Source organism: Amphibalanus amphitrite, unplaced genomic scaffold (assembly GCF_019059575.1).
Source record: "Amphibalanus amphitrite isolate SeventyFive unplaced genomic scaffold, NRLGWU_Aamphi_draft 000184F_arrow, whole genome shotgun sequence".
Classification (NCBI taxonomy): domain Eukaryota; kingdom Metazoa; phylum Arthropoda; class Thecostraca; order Balanomorpha; family Balanidae; genus Amphibalanus; species Amphibalanus amphitrite.
Genome location: NW_024881679.1, coordinates 553632 through 570596, shown reverse-complemented (window position 1 = coordinate 570596; position 16965 = coordinate 553632). Strand labels below are relative to the sequence as shown.

At 53.9% G+C, this 16965-nt stretch overlaps 1 protein-coding gene across 4 annotated transcripts in view; it reads right to left on the bottom strand.

Annotated features, from left to right (window-relative positions):
* LOC122384248 (epidermal growth factor receptor-like) overlaps positions 1 to 16965 on the bottom strand; it is a 45821-nt gene that overhangs the window by 15403 nt on the left and 13453 nt on the right. For 2 of the 4 annotated variants that reach the window (XM_043371436.1, XM_043371437.1), the window contains exon 2: positions 2156 to 2790. The exons of the other annotated variants lie outside the window; for them this stretch is intronic. In XM_043371436.1, coding sequence (XP_043227371.1) covers positions 2156 to 2330 — 175 coding nt within the window. In that variant the 5' untranslated portion in view covers positions 2331 to 2790. The remainder of the gene's footprint in view (positions 1 to 2155; positions 2791 to 16965) is intronic. 4 annotated transcript variants of the gene reach the window in all.

Here is a 16965-nt window from a genome sequence, read left to right as displayed (position 1 = left end):
AGAGACGTGACAGTGGCAGTCGGACATTTCTCAATACATCTCAGACGGGCACATGCATTGCAACAAGGATACAGGATTGGTCATGTGCTCATAGACCTAACCCACGCGCTCAGTGATACAGAGATAAATCTAAAATATGCCAAAAGAGAATGAAACAAATACAAAACTACATCAGTCACAACCACGAATGTATTGCGCATGTGTAATGGTGCATTCTCCTTTCGAAGCCTGCATTTGTTCGTGGCTAGTAAAGATGAAGCCCAATTAGTTGTATTTTACTCCAATGGTTCTGACTTCTGATCAAGTAAGTTGATAAATGACTCGTAAATAATGCTAATGAGCACCCATATCAATTTGTGGCGATAAAAATAGGTACCTAAGCATGCAATATCGTCACATGAGCCTAGCACCACGCAACCAAGAATATGTTATACAGTGGTTGAGTTTCTAAAAATTACATTTGAAAAAATGCACTGTATGTGCTCATTTCTCCTGATTAGGTACCGTGGTTACCTAATCCATTTTGAATACCTAATTAGGTTTGCCTTCCTTATAATCACAGCACAAACGGGCAACAAAAGTGCTGCCAACTCGCGGGACACTTTAAACGGTCATTTCGGCTGCATGCCATCATAAATCGAAAACAGTAAAACAGACGATTATAAAACACATTCCGAGGCTTGCTAAGCCTGCAAAAATGTTCATGCCTGTAACAGGGATGCTAACTATTAAACCCGTGCCTTTTTGTGCTCATTACAACTAACAGACAACGTTATGCAAGCCTGTCTTTATGGCGAGTAACATTGGCACGCTAATGTGTTCAAATGTCGACCTGTTCGCCATCGCGGATACGATTACTCATTATCACATACAGTCGTGAAAGAACGCCAGCGCTCGTCCAGAGCTCACATTCCGTGGTCTGGCATTCCTCATCTCTGAAGCCAGCAATCCGGCGGCCCTTTACCGCGGATTCCATCGTGGCGACACTTTTTTCAGCGGTAGCGACAGAAGATCCTCTCCCCACAGGCCAGTCAACTCACCACAGCAATTTTTTCCGACAACGTTCCCAGAACAGGGCAAGCGACGAGCTTAGAAGTAATTAAATATTATAACAAACTTATAAATTTATACAAATGTACACTTTATTTTAAATAGTTGTGCGCCAGGTTTCAAATGTGTTCCAAAAATGGGCTGCTTTGTAATATGTAAGTGTGTCTGAAGCTGTATCTCTATAAATGCCTTTGTCAAAGAGTCGCACGCCGAACACAATGCTATTAACTCCAGCACAGGACAACAAACCGCTGTTTTTTCAGTTGCACTCCTGGGTAAAACGATGGCTGCAGGTGATATCGCTGCATGTGGCATGTGCATTATGACAGCGCACGTCACGATTCTATTTACAAAATGCACTAACGAAGCCGATCTGCCGGATCGGACGGCGGTGTCGGCCGGTGCCGAGCTCCGAGGGTATGCCATCCTTTCACCGGCACCAGTCACCGGCCCGTCGAGTGCTCAGTGCTCACCCGAGCCGGGCAGACGCCATATTAGTGGTGTGGTGGCCGCTGGCAGCCCGGCACACCGCGCCCAAACGCTGCAGTGAAGGTGCTCATCCACTGCCGGCTGTAGGTACACGTATGGGCACCCTTTTGGGCATCGCTAGAAACGTGTTATTTTTTAGTTGTTCGGGAAAAACCGGTCATCCACCCGGAGCCAAGGCCGACGGCCCGTGTATGGCGTGGAAGGTCAGCCTAACGAAGGACGGCTCGTGTATCGTGCTCGCACATACCAGCCACGCGCCTTGCGTGCGTGGCTCGTGGCTGTGGAGATCGCTGACACGAGCTCGACGCAGTAAGCACAGCGACCTTTGCGGGGATACAGATGCATGCACACTTTGCTTTTTTTGCCGGTTGTAGGCTGTAGGTGAGAGACGAAGTTATTCGCTAAAACAACGGCTCACCTATAATGACAGGAACACGAGAACTGAGGGCAGATTACAGATGAATATGTTGAAGCAAACAAAATTACGAGTATCCTACCTACATGAGCGCCGAACGTCGGTGCTATACCATAACGAACAAGTAGAAGATGCGGCGAGCTCGCTCAGAAAAGGCAACGGCGTAGCCAGCACGCCCGGAGCCACGCAAGCAAAACTTACTTTTCGGCTTTTTCGGCGACTCAACTTCGTAGGCAAAGTCCCTGCGCACGGCAGCCGAGGAGTGTGCGAGGCATGCGGCGAGGAGCAGCAGTAGCAGCCAGGCGGCGCAGGGGGGCCTGTGCGCGCGGCTCGCGACTCCAGAGTGTCTGTGAGTGCAGCTCGCGACTCGGGCCATCTCGGCAGGCGACCTGGGTCGGTCCCGGCCATCACCGGCGGCACAGAGGCCGGCCGGCCGCAGCGCACATCCTCCGCGCCTCGGCAGGGCTGCGGCCGCCGGAGGACCGCGCAGCACGGCGCCGAGCACCCGGGGCAGGGTGTGGAGCTCAGAGCGGCGCTCCACACACCGTTCACTGCATGTAACACTCCAGTGGCACTCCACACTGAGCTCACTGTGTGAGAGACTTCAGCGGCCGACTACAGCTGACTGGGTGAGCACTCCTGGTCGACACTTTCACAAGCTGGACACTCGCCGAAGTGCCCCTGATGCTCCCAGGCACTTGGTCCCACGCCGACGCTTCGTCGGAACTCTCTTCTCCGGCACTCCCCGACACTCGTGTTTTCTTGGCTTCCTCCTCTCCGGCACTTCGTAACACTCGCGTCGCGTCGATTTATTCTGATTCGTCCTGTTGTCCAAGCTGCAACACAAAGACAGGTCAGCTCAGCATATAAGTCCAGAACAAATGAGACCAGAGGTTTCACTGAATGTGCAATAAATATCAGTTGCAGGAGCGTGCATACAGGGAAGAGAAAAGAACAGACAGCGTTAGCACATTAAAGGCACGGTCCCGCAACACGTCATTAGACATTAGCTAATATATACAATACATACAGTTCACAACCTTTTTTTACGGACAAAAGGAGTCTAGCTTTACTACACGGTCAGAAGCATGCAAGACATTGAGATGGCATCATCCACAGGCCAGCCACTCGGGTACGTCAAAAGTCAACACCACCAAAGGACAAATGGATCTCGTCAGATTCACAGACAAGAAATGCCAGTTACGGTCACAAGAGCATACCAGCCGTATGTGGATAAAAGGATGACAGTCTTAGCAGTTCAGTTCGGTTTTACGCTCTGTGTGGCTGCTAGACGTGCAGTGGGCACCCAAAATGACGAATTGAAAGATCGAGTGAGAGTAACAGCGTATGCTCGCGGCAGTCCTACTGATCAGTCGATTCACCGATCGTTGAGCCAATGCACTGCCACTGTTTCCGCCTGCCAAAGCTGTCTGCGTCTATTGACTATCTACAGGTTTACCTTAGAGTGATGTCCGCCGCCAGGTTTTATATAAATGACGAACGTTCCTCTTCCTGATAAAAGTTAACGGCAAGAGGTAAAGGTAGCTATAGGGTCATTGGAGGAGGGATTGTTCGGGATTGTCCGGCACTACCCTCCCCACTATGTGCACTATGCATTGTGCAAAGACCAGTCCTCAGACACTGCCATACAGAGTGAACCATAGTCAACGTATCTACTCGCATACGGATGTTATCAGCAATGTCTTTGACATATGATCACCATCCTCCTCCAATAAAGCTCGCGCGGGGGGCGGACGGCCGGCGGCGGCCGTGCCGGCTGGATTCTCATCCATAATGTACCGCGGCTGCCGGTGCGGTGGCGCGCATTTACATACTCCGTACACGATCGACTACAAAATGACAGATGGAGTGAGCGGTCCGACTTTAGTGGAGACATCATTCAGCAGGACGGCGGCGCGAGTGACAGTGACCGACGGGGGCCGCCGGAACGGCTCGTGTCGGCTCTGACAGGGCCGCTTGTCGTCCGACGCACCCCGCCCCGGCGGTCACACGACGCGGAGACAACAGGTCAGGGCCGGGGGTGGTCAGAGACTCAGGGTAAGTGTCGGAAGTCACGACTCACAGACCGGGGATAGGATCAGGGGCAAGGAGTGAGAGACGTCAAGATCAAGGACCAACAAAGGTCAGTGTCGGTATTCGAGATTGAGCTTGATGTGTGTCTGTCAATGGCATTGGATGCAGGTTGGAGATGCAGTTTTTTTCTTTTAAGCTATTTCACTCTCGAAAAGGCACTTTTTGTCCACTTATATGAGGGCTCTTTCTCCTTTTGCAATACGGATACATCTCACAACTTGCCGCTTGCGTCATGTCCTGTGCTGCCGGCCAATTATATATTTCCGTCACGTAGCTTGCCATCCGTTCGTTGTGAGCCCGACCGATATGTAAACCTCAGAGACAAATAATGCTTCAGTTTCCTCGTCATGAGGGTTGGGAAGGTTCGAGGGCGGCTGACGTCATGTTGCCAAAGAAAGATCGTGCGGACGCCGTGGGGCGTGGCCTGAGGCGTGACTGGCGAAAGGTCAGGGTCAGATCCGGTCAGAGATCATGCCGATATAGGTGCAGCCCACCGTCGGCCTCACTCAATCCTCACAGAGAGTCGACAGACTACAGAGGACGGTTTGCCGGACCGAGGGAAGCTCCACGACTCTCATCGGTAGGCAATGCGGCACATCACTGCCCCAGCTGAGAGGAGCGCTCACAGCGGAAGCAGTAAACCTGCACAGTGCACAGCCCAGGAGCTGAGGGCGTTGTCTCCCCGGATGAGCCTTCAATAGTGGCCGTTTGTGGGAGTTGTGAGGGGCGGACCGCGGCGGTGACCGTAGTAGCCTTGCTCTGCCCCCACAGGGACCCTGTGGCGTCACAGGGCGTGTAGTGAGAGCCGGCCGACCGCCGCCGCCCCGGGGTGGAGGCCGCGGCACCTATACACCCACGTGCAGCCGACTGGCACTGTGACCCACTCCCGGCGGCCGCGCGCGGCGTCCAGTCCAGGCCGACTCAACACGCCAGGCTGCCCGGCTTTATTGCTTCTTCTGTGCAAATGCTTTTACAGAAACCGGTTGCTGGCTGGACGGCCTGCCAGCCAGTGCCAAATATGGCCGCTGGCGCGGTGCGGGCGAACAAAAGCGTCTGCGGTGATGGGTCGCCACCGCGGGGCGGGGTACGCACGTCGTGTTCGCTTACGATCGCCAAGCGGTAAGCCGTTGTGGATTACTATACAAAGACACACAGGTGACATTTCGATTGGGGTCAGGCCAAAGGGCGCACGGGATAGACACATGACTAATGCGATGGTATCAAACACAAATGCACCCCCGAGCGGTCGCACGTGCAGGGCCTCACTGATAATTGTCGAGTGGGGACTGTGTGGATTTAGATAGACTGCGACCCCCCGGCCAGGTATATAGCCGGTCGCTGGGTCGTGGATGGGCGACGCGTATATACCTACTCAACGTATACACTCAACGGATCAACACAGATAATGCTGAGTGCACGTGAGTCTAGATGGTCTTACCGAAACAGTGATCACGGCTGAGGATGGAGTATTACATATAAAGTGAGGGTTTCTTCCTCATACAGCATGCTTTTTCGTATTCTGAGCTCTCCGGACTTTCCCGACAATAAAAAACATACCTACTTCAAATTGATCGGAGCGTGTACTTGCTAGGAATTATCTGTTTTGAGTAAACTTTTTGATCATTGAAGGGAAAATGTCGACGTGATAAATATACCAAACGCCAGGCAGAGGATACCGAGAAATAGCAAACTATAATTAATACCACAAATTTAAAAGGATAAAAGTAGGCGGACGGAATTCCCTTATGCAAGCAAGAAAGATATAAAATTAATTAAAAAGTTTCAAAACATTAAGTTTATCAAGCGAAGCAGACTAAAGAAAAATTGAAAAATCCTAAAGGGTAGAATGTTTGATTACAGCATGTCCTTTTTCGTTTTCCCTATATAATAGCTTCATTTCATAAACAAATTTATTTATGTATATCAGTGCTTGCAGTCAGAGATTTTCTATACCAATTTACGCTCGAGACGATGATGTCTTTTCTTGGAATGTACCGGAGCATTTACACAAGCTCCCAAGCAGAGTGCACGGTCGATGTGATGGAACACACTCTGTCGGGGACTTGAGGGGTTGATCGTACAACTTTTTACACTTTTACCGGGAGACGACTTCTGAGGTGGTCCGTTCGGACCGTCTGTACCAAAAGGCATCTCAACTTCCTAGGCAGTGCTAGTGCTGCCATCCGCCGAAATCTTCCTGTCGCCGGGCTTATCTAAGGACCTTCAGCTTTCGCAGTCGCTTCCTTTGGGGGAAAGCCCTCAAGTTTCCTGCATGTACGGCTTTCGACCGTCCTCACTGCGGCACACAGTCGTGACGGTAAGCGGAAGTCAGACGGGTGCAACTTAGCGCGGCGTCTTCAAAGGCAGGCTCGGCAGAAACTGAAACCGACTTTGAACACAGTCCTCGATAGTGTCAGATCTAAAAAGGCGGCTTTCAGTGGCTTACGGTGGCTGCAGCGGCGGCGCGTTGCGTGGTCGCGTGCAGGTTTGTCCACCGGCCATCGCGGCGGTCTGACGACCTCAGAGGCCGCCGACAGGGCCGGTCGGCGCGACGGGCGGCGCCGGGCGGCAGGGCAGGTCAGCGCCGCACGCACCGGCGCAACTGGCGGGGCGGGGCGCCGCACCAGCCGGTCCGCCCGGCCACTCCGCCCAGCGCTGTCACAGCCGCCGCCTCCGGTAAAAAGTGGCCTCCGCCTCCGCTCCCCGCAGTCAATCATTATCCATTGCTCTGCTCCACACGCGCTAAATAGGCTCTGCCTGTCGGTGGCGGATATCGGCAGGGCGGAGGGTGTGGAGCCGTCACGGCCCATTTTACTCCCCGCAGCGTCCAGAACTCCGCGTGGTAGGTACTGCCGAGAAGTACCGCCATCAAATACCCCGGCACCGAGTGGTCGTCGTGACGCAGACAGAGCTGGCCGGAGATCCACCGCGGTATGGTCGGCCTCCCCGAGTCGTAAAAACGGCGGCGGCCGGTCGGCGCGGCGCCCAGCCGAGAGGAGAGGCCAGGGGCCGGCACCGTTCCCACGGTCCGGCGACAGACCCGGCCACACAGTCGCCAGGTGTCAACACGGAGCGGAGAGGAATACAGGGTCACCAGAGAGACACAGGGCCACCAGAAAGCACAGGTCACCACAGGGATGCAGGTTCGCCAAAGGTGTACGGGGTCACCAGAGGGGAACAGGAACAGGGGCACCAGAGGAGTAAACGTTCCTCAAGAGCGATGCAGGGTCATCAGAGGGACATAGGGATACCAGAGGGACAAAGGGACATCAAGAGGGATGCGAGACTCTCAAGAGGGATACAGGGTCATCAGAGAGTTGCAGGCCCATCAAGGGACACATGATCACCAGAGAAGCACGTGATCACCAGGGGGCACAGGGTACTTTTCTCTGGGCAAAAGGAGTCGCCTGAGTAACCCGCAAGGTCTGAAGATTTATAATTAAATGGTAAGTTCTTGCCACCACCGCCGCTGCATACCTAGATGGATCACAGGAGCAGCTGAAGCGGGCAAAAGGAGGAACGCTGTGCACTGGGCAGCCGGCAGGCCGGTATTTATAAATCCTTCAGATTGTGAGCATAGCGTTCGTGCCAGCAGTGAGTTCCGCGGTCTGTCAACCAGCGGGAGGTCACCACCTGCCAACCGTGCAGGCAGAGCTTCGGAGCTGCCAACAGTGCAAGCTGCGGGCCACACAAGGTGAGGCCTCCCGACCCCCGAGGAAGCCCTGTCCTCCGTGCACGCGGCCTGCAGCGGAGCCTCCTGGCCCGGGGCTCTAACACACGTGCCGAGAGTCCCCGCCGGCCCCACGCCACCCGAGTAAAGGAGACTGGGGGGCCGCCGAGCGCCGTCGAGCCGAAGTTCAAGGCTGACGAGACACACGATCAGCCGACTTTCACTAATCCACGGGAGCCTCGGGTCTGAGCCGGGCATATTCATGCCTCCAGTTATCTTACAAGCAATCGCGGGTATTAGAGGGCGACAAGGTACTTTGAAGAACTTGAGGTAATCAGGAGGTGCTTAAAACGCATCAGCTTTCGGCTTAGTGCCTATTGCAAAATATGTTATTAGAAGACTAAAAGCAGGAAAGTGTAACACATGCAGCAGCATCACATGATGTCTCCAGTCTCGGTATGTGTGTCGAATTGAGCAACTCTGAAACACAAGCCTCTCTGTGTAGTCCATGTTGTAAAACGTCACGTCAAACATCAAGGAAGCTAGAAGTGGAGCGCACATGGTGCTTATCAGCGTCCTACAATCTACTATGCCTCATAAGGAAAACGAATTCAGTACAGCACATGGGACTTCCCTGGCAGTAAAAATCTGAAGAGCAAACGAGCTGAGCACGCCACCGCCGCGGGTCTAATTGGTTCTGTAGAGTTTTGGCTGTGCATTACCTTACTGATGTCGCGGGAACCTTGTCACTCAGTGTCCCGTTATAACGTCTGTCTCAGTCTGACCAGCGATGTGATTTCCCCGTCTGTGCCGGGCTGTTAGGAGCACTGGCAGGCTCCGTGACAGGGCAGTCTAATAGAGGAGCCGGGCACCGCAGCGCATTGATGAGAGGAACAGCGGAGGAGCTACGTCATCACATAGGTCGACGTCATCCCGTGGCCAGCGCGCCGGGGGAGAGGGGGGGGGGAGAATCACCACACATTCCTTTGGTAGCAAGATGATTTGGTAGAAACATTCACCTGAGAAAGGTGATGGTAAAACCAAACATCAAAGAGCCGTAACGAGAGATGAGAGAGAGAGAGAGAGAGAGAGAGAGAGAGAGAGAGAGGGAGAGAGGAGGTAGAGAGCGGCAGAGAGGCGGAGGCGAGTAACGGCGCGTTTCCTGCGCCGTGTCTGCCGCGGGCGGCGCCGTCCGTCCGAGCTGCGTCAGCTCGGCGGGCGGGCCGCAGCCTCCGGCCGGTCATAGGTGCAGGGACCGAGTAACGGACCTCGGCGCGCGGCCGGCACACATTCCAGCGAGACGAGAAAGGCCGAGAGAGGCCAGCCGGGCGGGCGGGCGTGCCAGTGCAGAGAGATGACCGCGGAGGGTGGAGGTGGAGGGGAGAGGGCAGGGAGGTGGGGACAAAGGAAGGAGGATGGAGCTGGAGAGGAGCAGAGAGAGGGAGACAGAGAACAACCGAGGATAGTGAACGGAGAAGAGAGCAGAGTGACTGTGACAGAAAACAAAAGGACAAAGGACAAAGGCAAAGGACACAGAACCAAATACACAAGACGGGGACAAAGGACACAAGACACAGGACAGAAGAGAGAGAACGGACGATAAGGAGCACAAGACAGAAACAGAGAACAGAGAAATCGAAGAAAGGATAACTGATGGCAGAAAGCAGAGGGCGGAGGACGCAGGTTGCAGGGCGGTGGGCGGAGTGCAAAGGGCGGTGGGTGGAGGGCAAACGGCGAAGGGTAATAGGCGGAAGACGGTGGGGCGGAGGGTGGAGGTTGCAGGGCGGAGGGCGGTGGGCGGACAACGCCCACAGACCGGGCTGTCACTAACTCCACCCGTAGTCGTACGGACATCGATCGTGAACCGGTGGGTCGGTCGGTGTCGGTGTACCGAGCGGACAGTGAAATCTGTGGACAGGGCCTAGCAGACCGAGTGGACACTTACATTAGTGAATAGTGTCTGTGGACAGAGTGGCAGGTGTAGGCAGTGCATTGGTGGGCAAAACGGATATTTGTTGCGCCTGAAGTGTGATTGTGATGGTCCCGTCATGGAGCACCTGGCGATTGGCACGGGCGGCACAACTCCCTCAGCGGAACAGGGATCATAGAGACCGGTGGGAAAGGTAACCTCATCACTAAAAAAGGAATATACTCGTATGTAAAATGTGACAATTCTGATCGATCGTCTGTTGTATGCATGAAATCAAATATGAGGCCAAATGATGGCCATTGGCCAGTCATCGGACTGTGGACATCAGTGCATTTAGATGATTGCGTGATTTACTCGGCACACGACAATGAAATTTATTACGTACCCAAAAGTACGACGCATTTCGAAGTGAGTGTAATCTCGTCAAAAATTGAGCACCACTGTCACCAGTCCACAAGAAACATTTCGGTATGATGAAAAAGGTATGCTAAGTGGCGGTTATCGGTGGCCATGCAGGTGAAAAGCGCTTCAAAAGCCAGTGTTGTATCATGTACCATTGTTTTACAGCCATAAAATGTCATTACGCTAATTTGCACGACGATTTATGGCGTAGATTTTGTGATGGCATCTGCAAAAATGGCCGACAAAGCTGGACGAGGTGACCATCCAGTGGCAGCCTTGCAGCTTTGTGTTCATCAAAGGAAGACCGAGGTCGGCATATCTGTGTTCACCAAGGACAAGAGACATCAGCCCGCGTGTTTATAAAGGGTAAGCTAAGACGGCACCTCAGATATCAAGGAAAGAGAGGTCGTTGACGACTTCTCTTGGAAAACCGGCTGGATCAAGCGGCTCTGTAATTACTGAGGTAAGGTGAAATAAGGTACCCATCTCAGTGACCACGGTGGAAAGGTCATTACAGAGGGCATCAATTGAAGAGCCGACAAGAGAAACCCGCCCTTGGATCGCCTGAAAAATATCCCAGCCGGCAGGCCTGGGGTGACAGAAAAAAGACGGGTCTGAGGCGACACATGAGTAGCGCAGAGAATAACTTTCAGCCAAAGGGCTGCGCTCGTCCGCTAGTTCCGAATGGCTGCACATCCCAGCCTTGGCCGCGCGTTCCACCAGACCGCCAAATGAGTCACGGCTCATGGCACCCAGCAGGCTCCGTGGGAGTGTTCAAGAGAACTTGGCACTGTCCTTGAAACGCTCTGCGTGAAGCCAATGGCATGAGCCGTGACTTCTACCCTCCATTAAACAATTCATTTGCAGAAGGGGGCTATTAAAATGACACTGACGCTCGAGAGGGAGGGAAGGATGATGGGAGGGTTGGAGGTAGGAAGAGGGGAGGGAAAGGCGAATGAAGAAAGAAAGAGATAAAATGGGAAATTCAGGCAGAAAAAGACGGATAGTAGACACGCCCCGCTGAGTTCTTGTTCGCGGAAGGCCGGGACGGGTGGAGTCGGGTCGAAACCAGCCGCTCAACCGGAGCACGGACGGCTCTCGATCACTGCGTAATAAATGTCGGGAAGACTGACAACGACCTTATTTGCACTGTCGGTGGAATGACCGGGTCGGAGCTCGGCCCGCTGCCTACTCAGTCAATTTCCCGACTGGTTTGGTCGCACCACTCAACCAGGGCGCGCCGATGACCACTGTAGTCCGGGCGCCCCCCCCCCCAAAAAAAAACATCACTCAACCAGGGCAGTCTGTTCGGCCACCATCCCAAATAAGATTATTAATAGTCGTCTCCAGCTACACAGCCAATAACCGCGACCGCCTCTGGACCCAGTTCGGCACAGTTATCTGCATGTGGTCCCATCTCCACAGCTGTCCGCCTCTGGCTCTGGCCCCGTTCGGTGCGCCCGGCCTCCGGCTGCCGGCGTGCCGCCTCCCTCGCAGCGCCGGCGGCCAGCCCTGCCGCGCGCGCGGCCTTTTACGGCCGTTTCCGGCTGAGCTCAATGGTCGCCGCCGGCCAGCCGCGGCCTATTACCAGAGGCGCCGCACGACCAGCGAGCTGGCCCAAAGAACTCTGACGTCAGCGGTCCAAAGGTGACTCACAAACGGACATAGGCAGCCCCGTGACTGAAAATCACCCAAGGGTGATGTGGGAAAACACATCCATTAATTCGTTTCCGGACACACCAATGCTCTCACGGATGGTTATTCACGCTGGTGAGTGCCTACCTTGAAAAGCATACCTATTCACTAGATCTCTGCAAGTTAACTGAGGCCTGGAGAATCCGGCTAACATATGCGAGATGGGTCGGTGTCGAGGCCTGGGCTGGTCGACACGCCGAGTGTCGAGACTAGAGATGTCAATCGGATACCAACATTTTGGTATACCGATACCAAACCGATACCAACTTGGTATTTGATATTTCAATCGTAATGTGTTTGGTATTTTATTGGTATCATGAACCCTCAATAATGTATAAAAGGCTAAGAAATCGGTAAAAAGTTGGTATTTCCTTCATTTTTCCAAGTTGGTTTGGTTTCGGTATTTCCCCATGGTTTTGGTTGGTATTTGGTTTGGTATCGGTATTCAGATTTTCCGTAATTGACATCACTAGTCGAGACCAGTCGTCTGCTCGACTCACGCCCCGCGTTTCGCCGGTACCGTCGGAGACTGCAGTGCGGCATACGAAGGTAACACCACTCCGACGAATGGTCGTCGGGAGCCTGCCCGGTCCACAACCGAGCGGTCCAGCCGTCTGCTTGCCGTAAGAGACTATCTTCCGCCGACGGCCCTGTAATGCTCAGTCCTTACAGCCCAACGGCTGTGTCCAGTCCCTAGTGTGCCTAGGAGTAGGACCCATAGACACGAGAATATGTGTCTATCCAGTGAACATAGACACCAGACAGCGGTCCAATCCCTACTGGCTTCGACAACAGACAGCCTTCGGCTACCCGAGCAGCACCATTCCGTGACAAATCCAAACAACAACAGTAGAGATCAATAAATAAGGCAGCGGCCAATTATGAACGTCCGCCACTCTAATCGAGGACCGACGTCCAGCGGTTTTTGACAGCGATGCACAGCACTGGTGCAAAGTTGCGTGGCAGCGGTGGCCCGCCCATCCCCATAGTTGGTAGTGGCGTGGGCGACCACCTGACAGTTGCAGCGAACCACCGTTTTCCTCTTTGGGGACTCGTCAGCAGACTGACAGGGTAGGTACTGTGAAAGCGGCAGGATCTGCGCACTGAGTCGGCCAAGGGGAGTCCCTCGAGGTCGTAAATCGTGCAGCCCCCGAGGGACTCCGGGCCTCCTCTATAATCGATAGAAAACTCCTAAGAGTGAAAAAACTTTAATGGAAGGCGTCTTTACCTATATAGATAGAGCCCACATCAAGCAGCTTATTCCAGATGTGTCAAATAGGGATATCTTCCGTTCATTCGCGCTCATTGCTAAGTAGCGCCGCGGTGAACACGGTTCAGTGTCCAAAAGCAGAGCAGCATCTGGGTACCGAGTACAAAAACGGTAGCTCGATGAGCCAGGTGCTGGCTCAGTGTTCTTTACAGCCATGGCCTTAGATGGCTCCCGGCCGCCCCCGCCGTGATGTCCAGGAAAACCAGAGCTGCCCCCCCCCCCTCTCAGCAGGCCAGTTGATGGGCAATCGATCAGTGCGCACTGCGCAGTGCAATCACAGGTATTCTGGAGGGGGGGGGGGGCACTGATCAGTGGTCAACGTCCGGGCACGCCACCGGCTTCGTCCACGGCATCGCGTGCCAGCTAAGACGGTAGCGTAGCCTACATCTCTCTTATGGCGTCGAAGCAACAAAGAGAAAACGGCTGAACGTCGACGAAAGGCAACAGGCAACAGCTAAGAGAATTAAGCTAAACATCAGAAGGCACGGAGACGGCCGAGTTTTTTGCTCAGAGGTCGTCAAGACGAAATGGTAACGAGCATCTGCAGCCAATAGTTCTGCAAGTGACCCTTTACTTCGAAGAACGCCTGAAACACACAGGTGGCCGGCCTGTCCTCCTATTCCCCTTGGCCGTTCTTCCCACCAGCTGTCTTCCCAACTGTTCCTCCCAACAAACGTCATCCGCTCATCCTCCCAATTGTGCTTTCTCCTCATTGCTTTTCCTCTTCCTCCTTCCGTTTCACCGACCGTCCTCTTCGCCTCCCGTCCTCTCCCTCCCACCGCCAGTTCCTCCCAAACCAGCTGTCCTCTCCTCTCAGCTCGGCTGTCCTCTCGAGTCGGAGCGGCCCGCGGCAGTAATCAGCACGGCGCTGACGTCATGCCAAGATGGCCGACACGGTGCGGCCGGTCGGCCGTATCGGCTCGAGATCGGCCCGAGCGCGCGCGGCTCCGACCGCTGCGCGCTGACGAGCCGGTCGTCTTCTGCCGAGGAGTGGCCCGTGTCGCCGCCGGCTGGTCAGTGACCACGGTCAGGTGTGGTCACGGCCGGTCAGCCACCGGGAGCTCTCGCCCGCTGTGATCGCTCGCTGCCAGTAATTTCCACCTCCACCTGCCCTCAGCGCGGCCGGGTTCGTCCGTAGGTACACATCGGGCGGTGATGTAATGCAGCGAGAAGCGCCCTTGGCGCCGGCCGCTAATCCCGTCGTGCATATTCACAGGCAGTCAGCATCTGCGCGCTCGTCGGCGCCTGGTCAGCTGTGAGCCGGCGGCACCGGCGTGGGACAAGTTCCCGGCCGCCGCGCCGCGCGCGGATGACCTTCGCATGCCGCTCGGCGTCGCTTCCCAAAAGCTGGCGGCGCGACGCCGCGGTGGGCGCCGGACTGAGACGTCGCTCGGCCGGTTAGGTGTACTCGCGGCGTGCCGACTGGTCCGCGGGCAGTGCAGCGAGTGAGCGGGGAACGTGACCGGGCGCTGCTCCACTCCGCCGCCGCCCGGTGTGTAAAAACCGACCGGCCCCGGCCTCCGCCGCCGGCGCCGGACAGAAGTGACACGGCCAAGGAGAAGGGCTCGCGCACAGCGAAACACTTGGTCACAGAGAAATCAAAGAGGGGACGTTAGACCATGTGATCCAGTAAAGCAGTGATCAGCGAGGCCGAGCACAGTGGAACGCCACGTGCTTCCGTCAAGTTCGATTATCCGACGAAACGCCTAAGGCACGGCACGCGAATGGCACCCTCCCATAATACTCGGAAGTGTGTGCTCTCGAATCGTAGCAATTCATCTGGAACGAACTCGGGATGGTAGTGCTGGCACTGCATAGTTCAGACCTGATACGATCTGACATACATTCCAGCCCGTTTCATAGCTCTTGCCGTTCGAAATTATAGGCAATCATTTCGACGAACATCGAGCAATATGCGACATGGCCTAGGCCAGCGCCAGTACGTATGTTGGGCCAGCGGCAATGAAAGGTCCGGTAAAATATCCAAACAATGGCAATGGTATGCTGCTTTGCTAGATCAAATGCCACTATCACAATGCCTTGTAAATCATAGCCGTTTGTTCAATATCAATAGCCTAATGTGACGTCGAGTCCAATGTTATTATATAGGTATCGATGTGCTTCGCTACATGTAAGACCTTAAAACAACAATACAAAATAAATACGGTGATATTGGTGTTTTGGCATTGTGGCGTCTTCGGGACGAGCCTTTAGACGGTGTAGAGAATACCTAACCTACATCAGTATGAATTTATTTGATTTATGCTGTAGGTAATGAAACGTTACGTAGGTAGGTAGGTAGGTAGGTAGGCACTTTCCTAAAGCAAAAGGGTTATGTTCAATTAATTGCATAGCCAACGGCCACCATTTTTTTACCTTCATACGAACAATAAAAAGAAACACAAAATACGGACAAAAATGTGGACGTTACCCAGATGCATGGAAGTCACTCTGCCAGTCATCTCCCAATGCATACCAGTGTCGCTTCCTAGGAAACGACACCATGGATCAGCAAGCTTGCTGATCCTAAAGTGGAGCTGTAGCCGTCACTCATCTCAGGGCGGCACGCTCGGGTGTTTTGCAAGGTTAACGAAGCGTCAAGAATATTTTAGAGTTTGACAAGTGGCGCTCTAGTGATCTGGAGACCGGTATGGGCACGGTGTCACCGATAACCCGATATGGACACATTGCTGATCAGACGGGCCGCAATACATGATATGCAGGACAGGTGCCGGGATGGGAGCTGTCCAGTCTGCTGACAGCTTGCTCACGATTGACCGAGTGGCGCCCTGCCAGGTCGGACGCGTCACGAGCTTCCTGTCCGGCGTGACGTCTTCGGCGCCCGCCGGAAAAGCAATGGATAGATGCGAGTCTTGTGTATATGTCAGAAGTGGATTTCGATTAAAGGTGGTTGGTAATAGAGATAGGAAGATTGGTATGCAGCAAGAGATGCCTCCTCTAGTTTCTAAAGCGCTGCCTTTCCCCTTGTCGATGCATTTAGTTCTATATATGTATTTAGATAGGTATATGCTTTATCGGTTCGTGAGGGCGTAATGGCATGAAGAGTAGGCGGTGAGCATTCATGCATCGGCGAACCTTCGTGAAGATGACCTCATGCAGGCGAACATCCATGGCCAACCAGAGCTCATTATGAACTGGTTAGCTGGCGTGCTCGTAGAATGCAGGCCAGTCGAGTTCCACGGGAGAAATGGCAGCGGTGTCGGCTGGACGCTGCAGGGGGCGGTGCTCGCTCGCCGGATGCACTTTCTCCGAGTGTAGCAGTGACGGATCGCCCGCCGCCTGTATGTACGGTCCGTCTCTGGTTACACGGGCGGGAAGACACCGAAACGGACTGGAGGGACCCATCAGCTGCTCAGCTGCGGTCCTGCTCATGATTAGCATCATATGGAGATAGACGGTGCCGCAGCGATCAGAAAGGAAGGAGAGAGAGAGAGAGAGAGAGAGAGAGAGAGAGAGAGAGAGAGAGAGAGAGAGAGAGAGGGAGAGAGAGAGAGGGAGAGAGGGAGACAGAGAGAGAGAGAGAGAGAGAGAGAGAGAGAGAGAGAGAGAGAGAGAGAGAGAGAGAGAGAGAGAGAGAGAGAGATGGGGAGAGAGAGATGGGGAGAGAGAGAGATGGAGAGAGAGAGAGAGAGAGAGAGAGAGAGAGAGAGAGAGAGAGAGAGAGAGAGAGAGAGAGAGAGAGAGAGAGAGAGAGAGAGAGAGAGAGAGAGAGAGATGGGGAGAGAAAAGTAATCGTTTTCATTTACTCTGTCAGTTAATATTAATTAACCTCGCACAAGAATTTAAGGACGCTGTGCACAATCAGCAGCAATTGTCACGCTATGTGTGGATCGCTAATGATCATGAATGCATACATACTTAAATCCATGCCTACATACATTGGGGACTTGGGTTCATGGCTGGTATCGTTGGAATTTAGCCAAATGCAG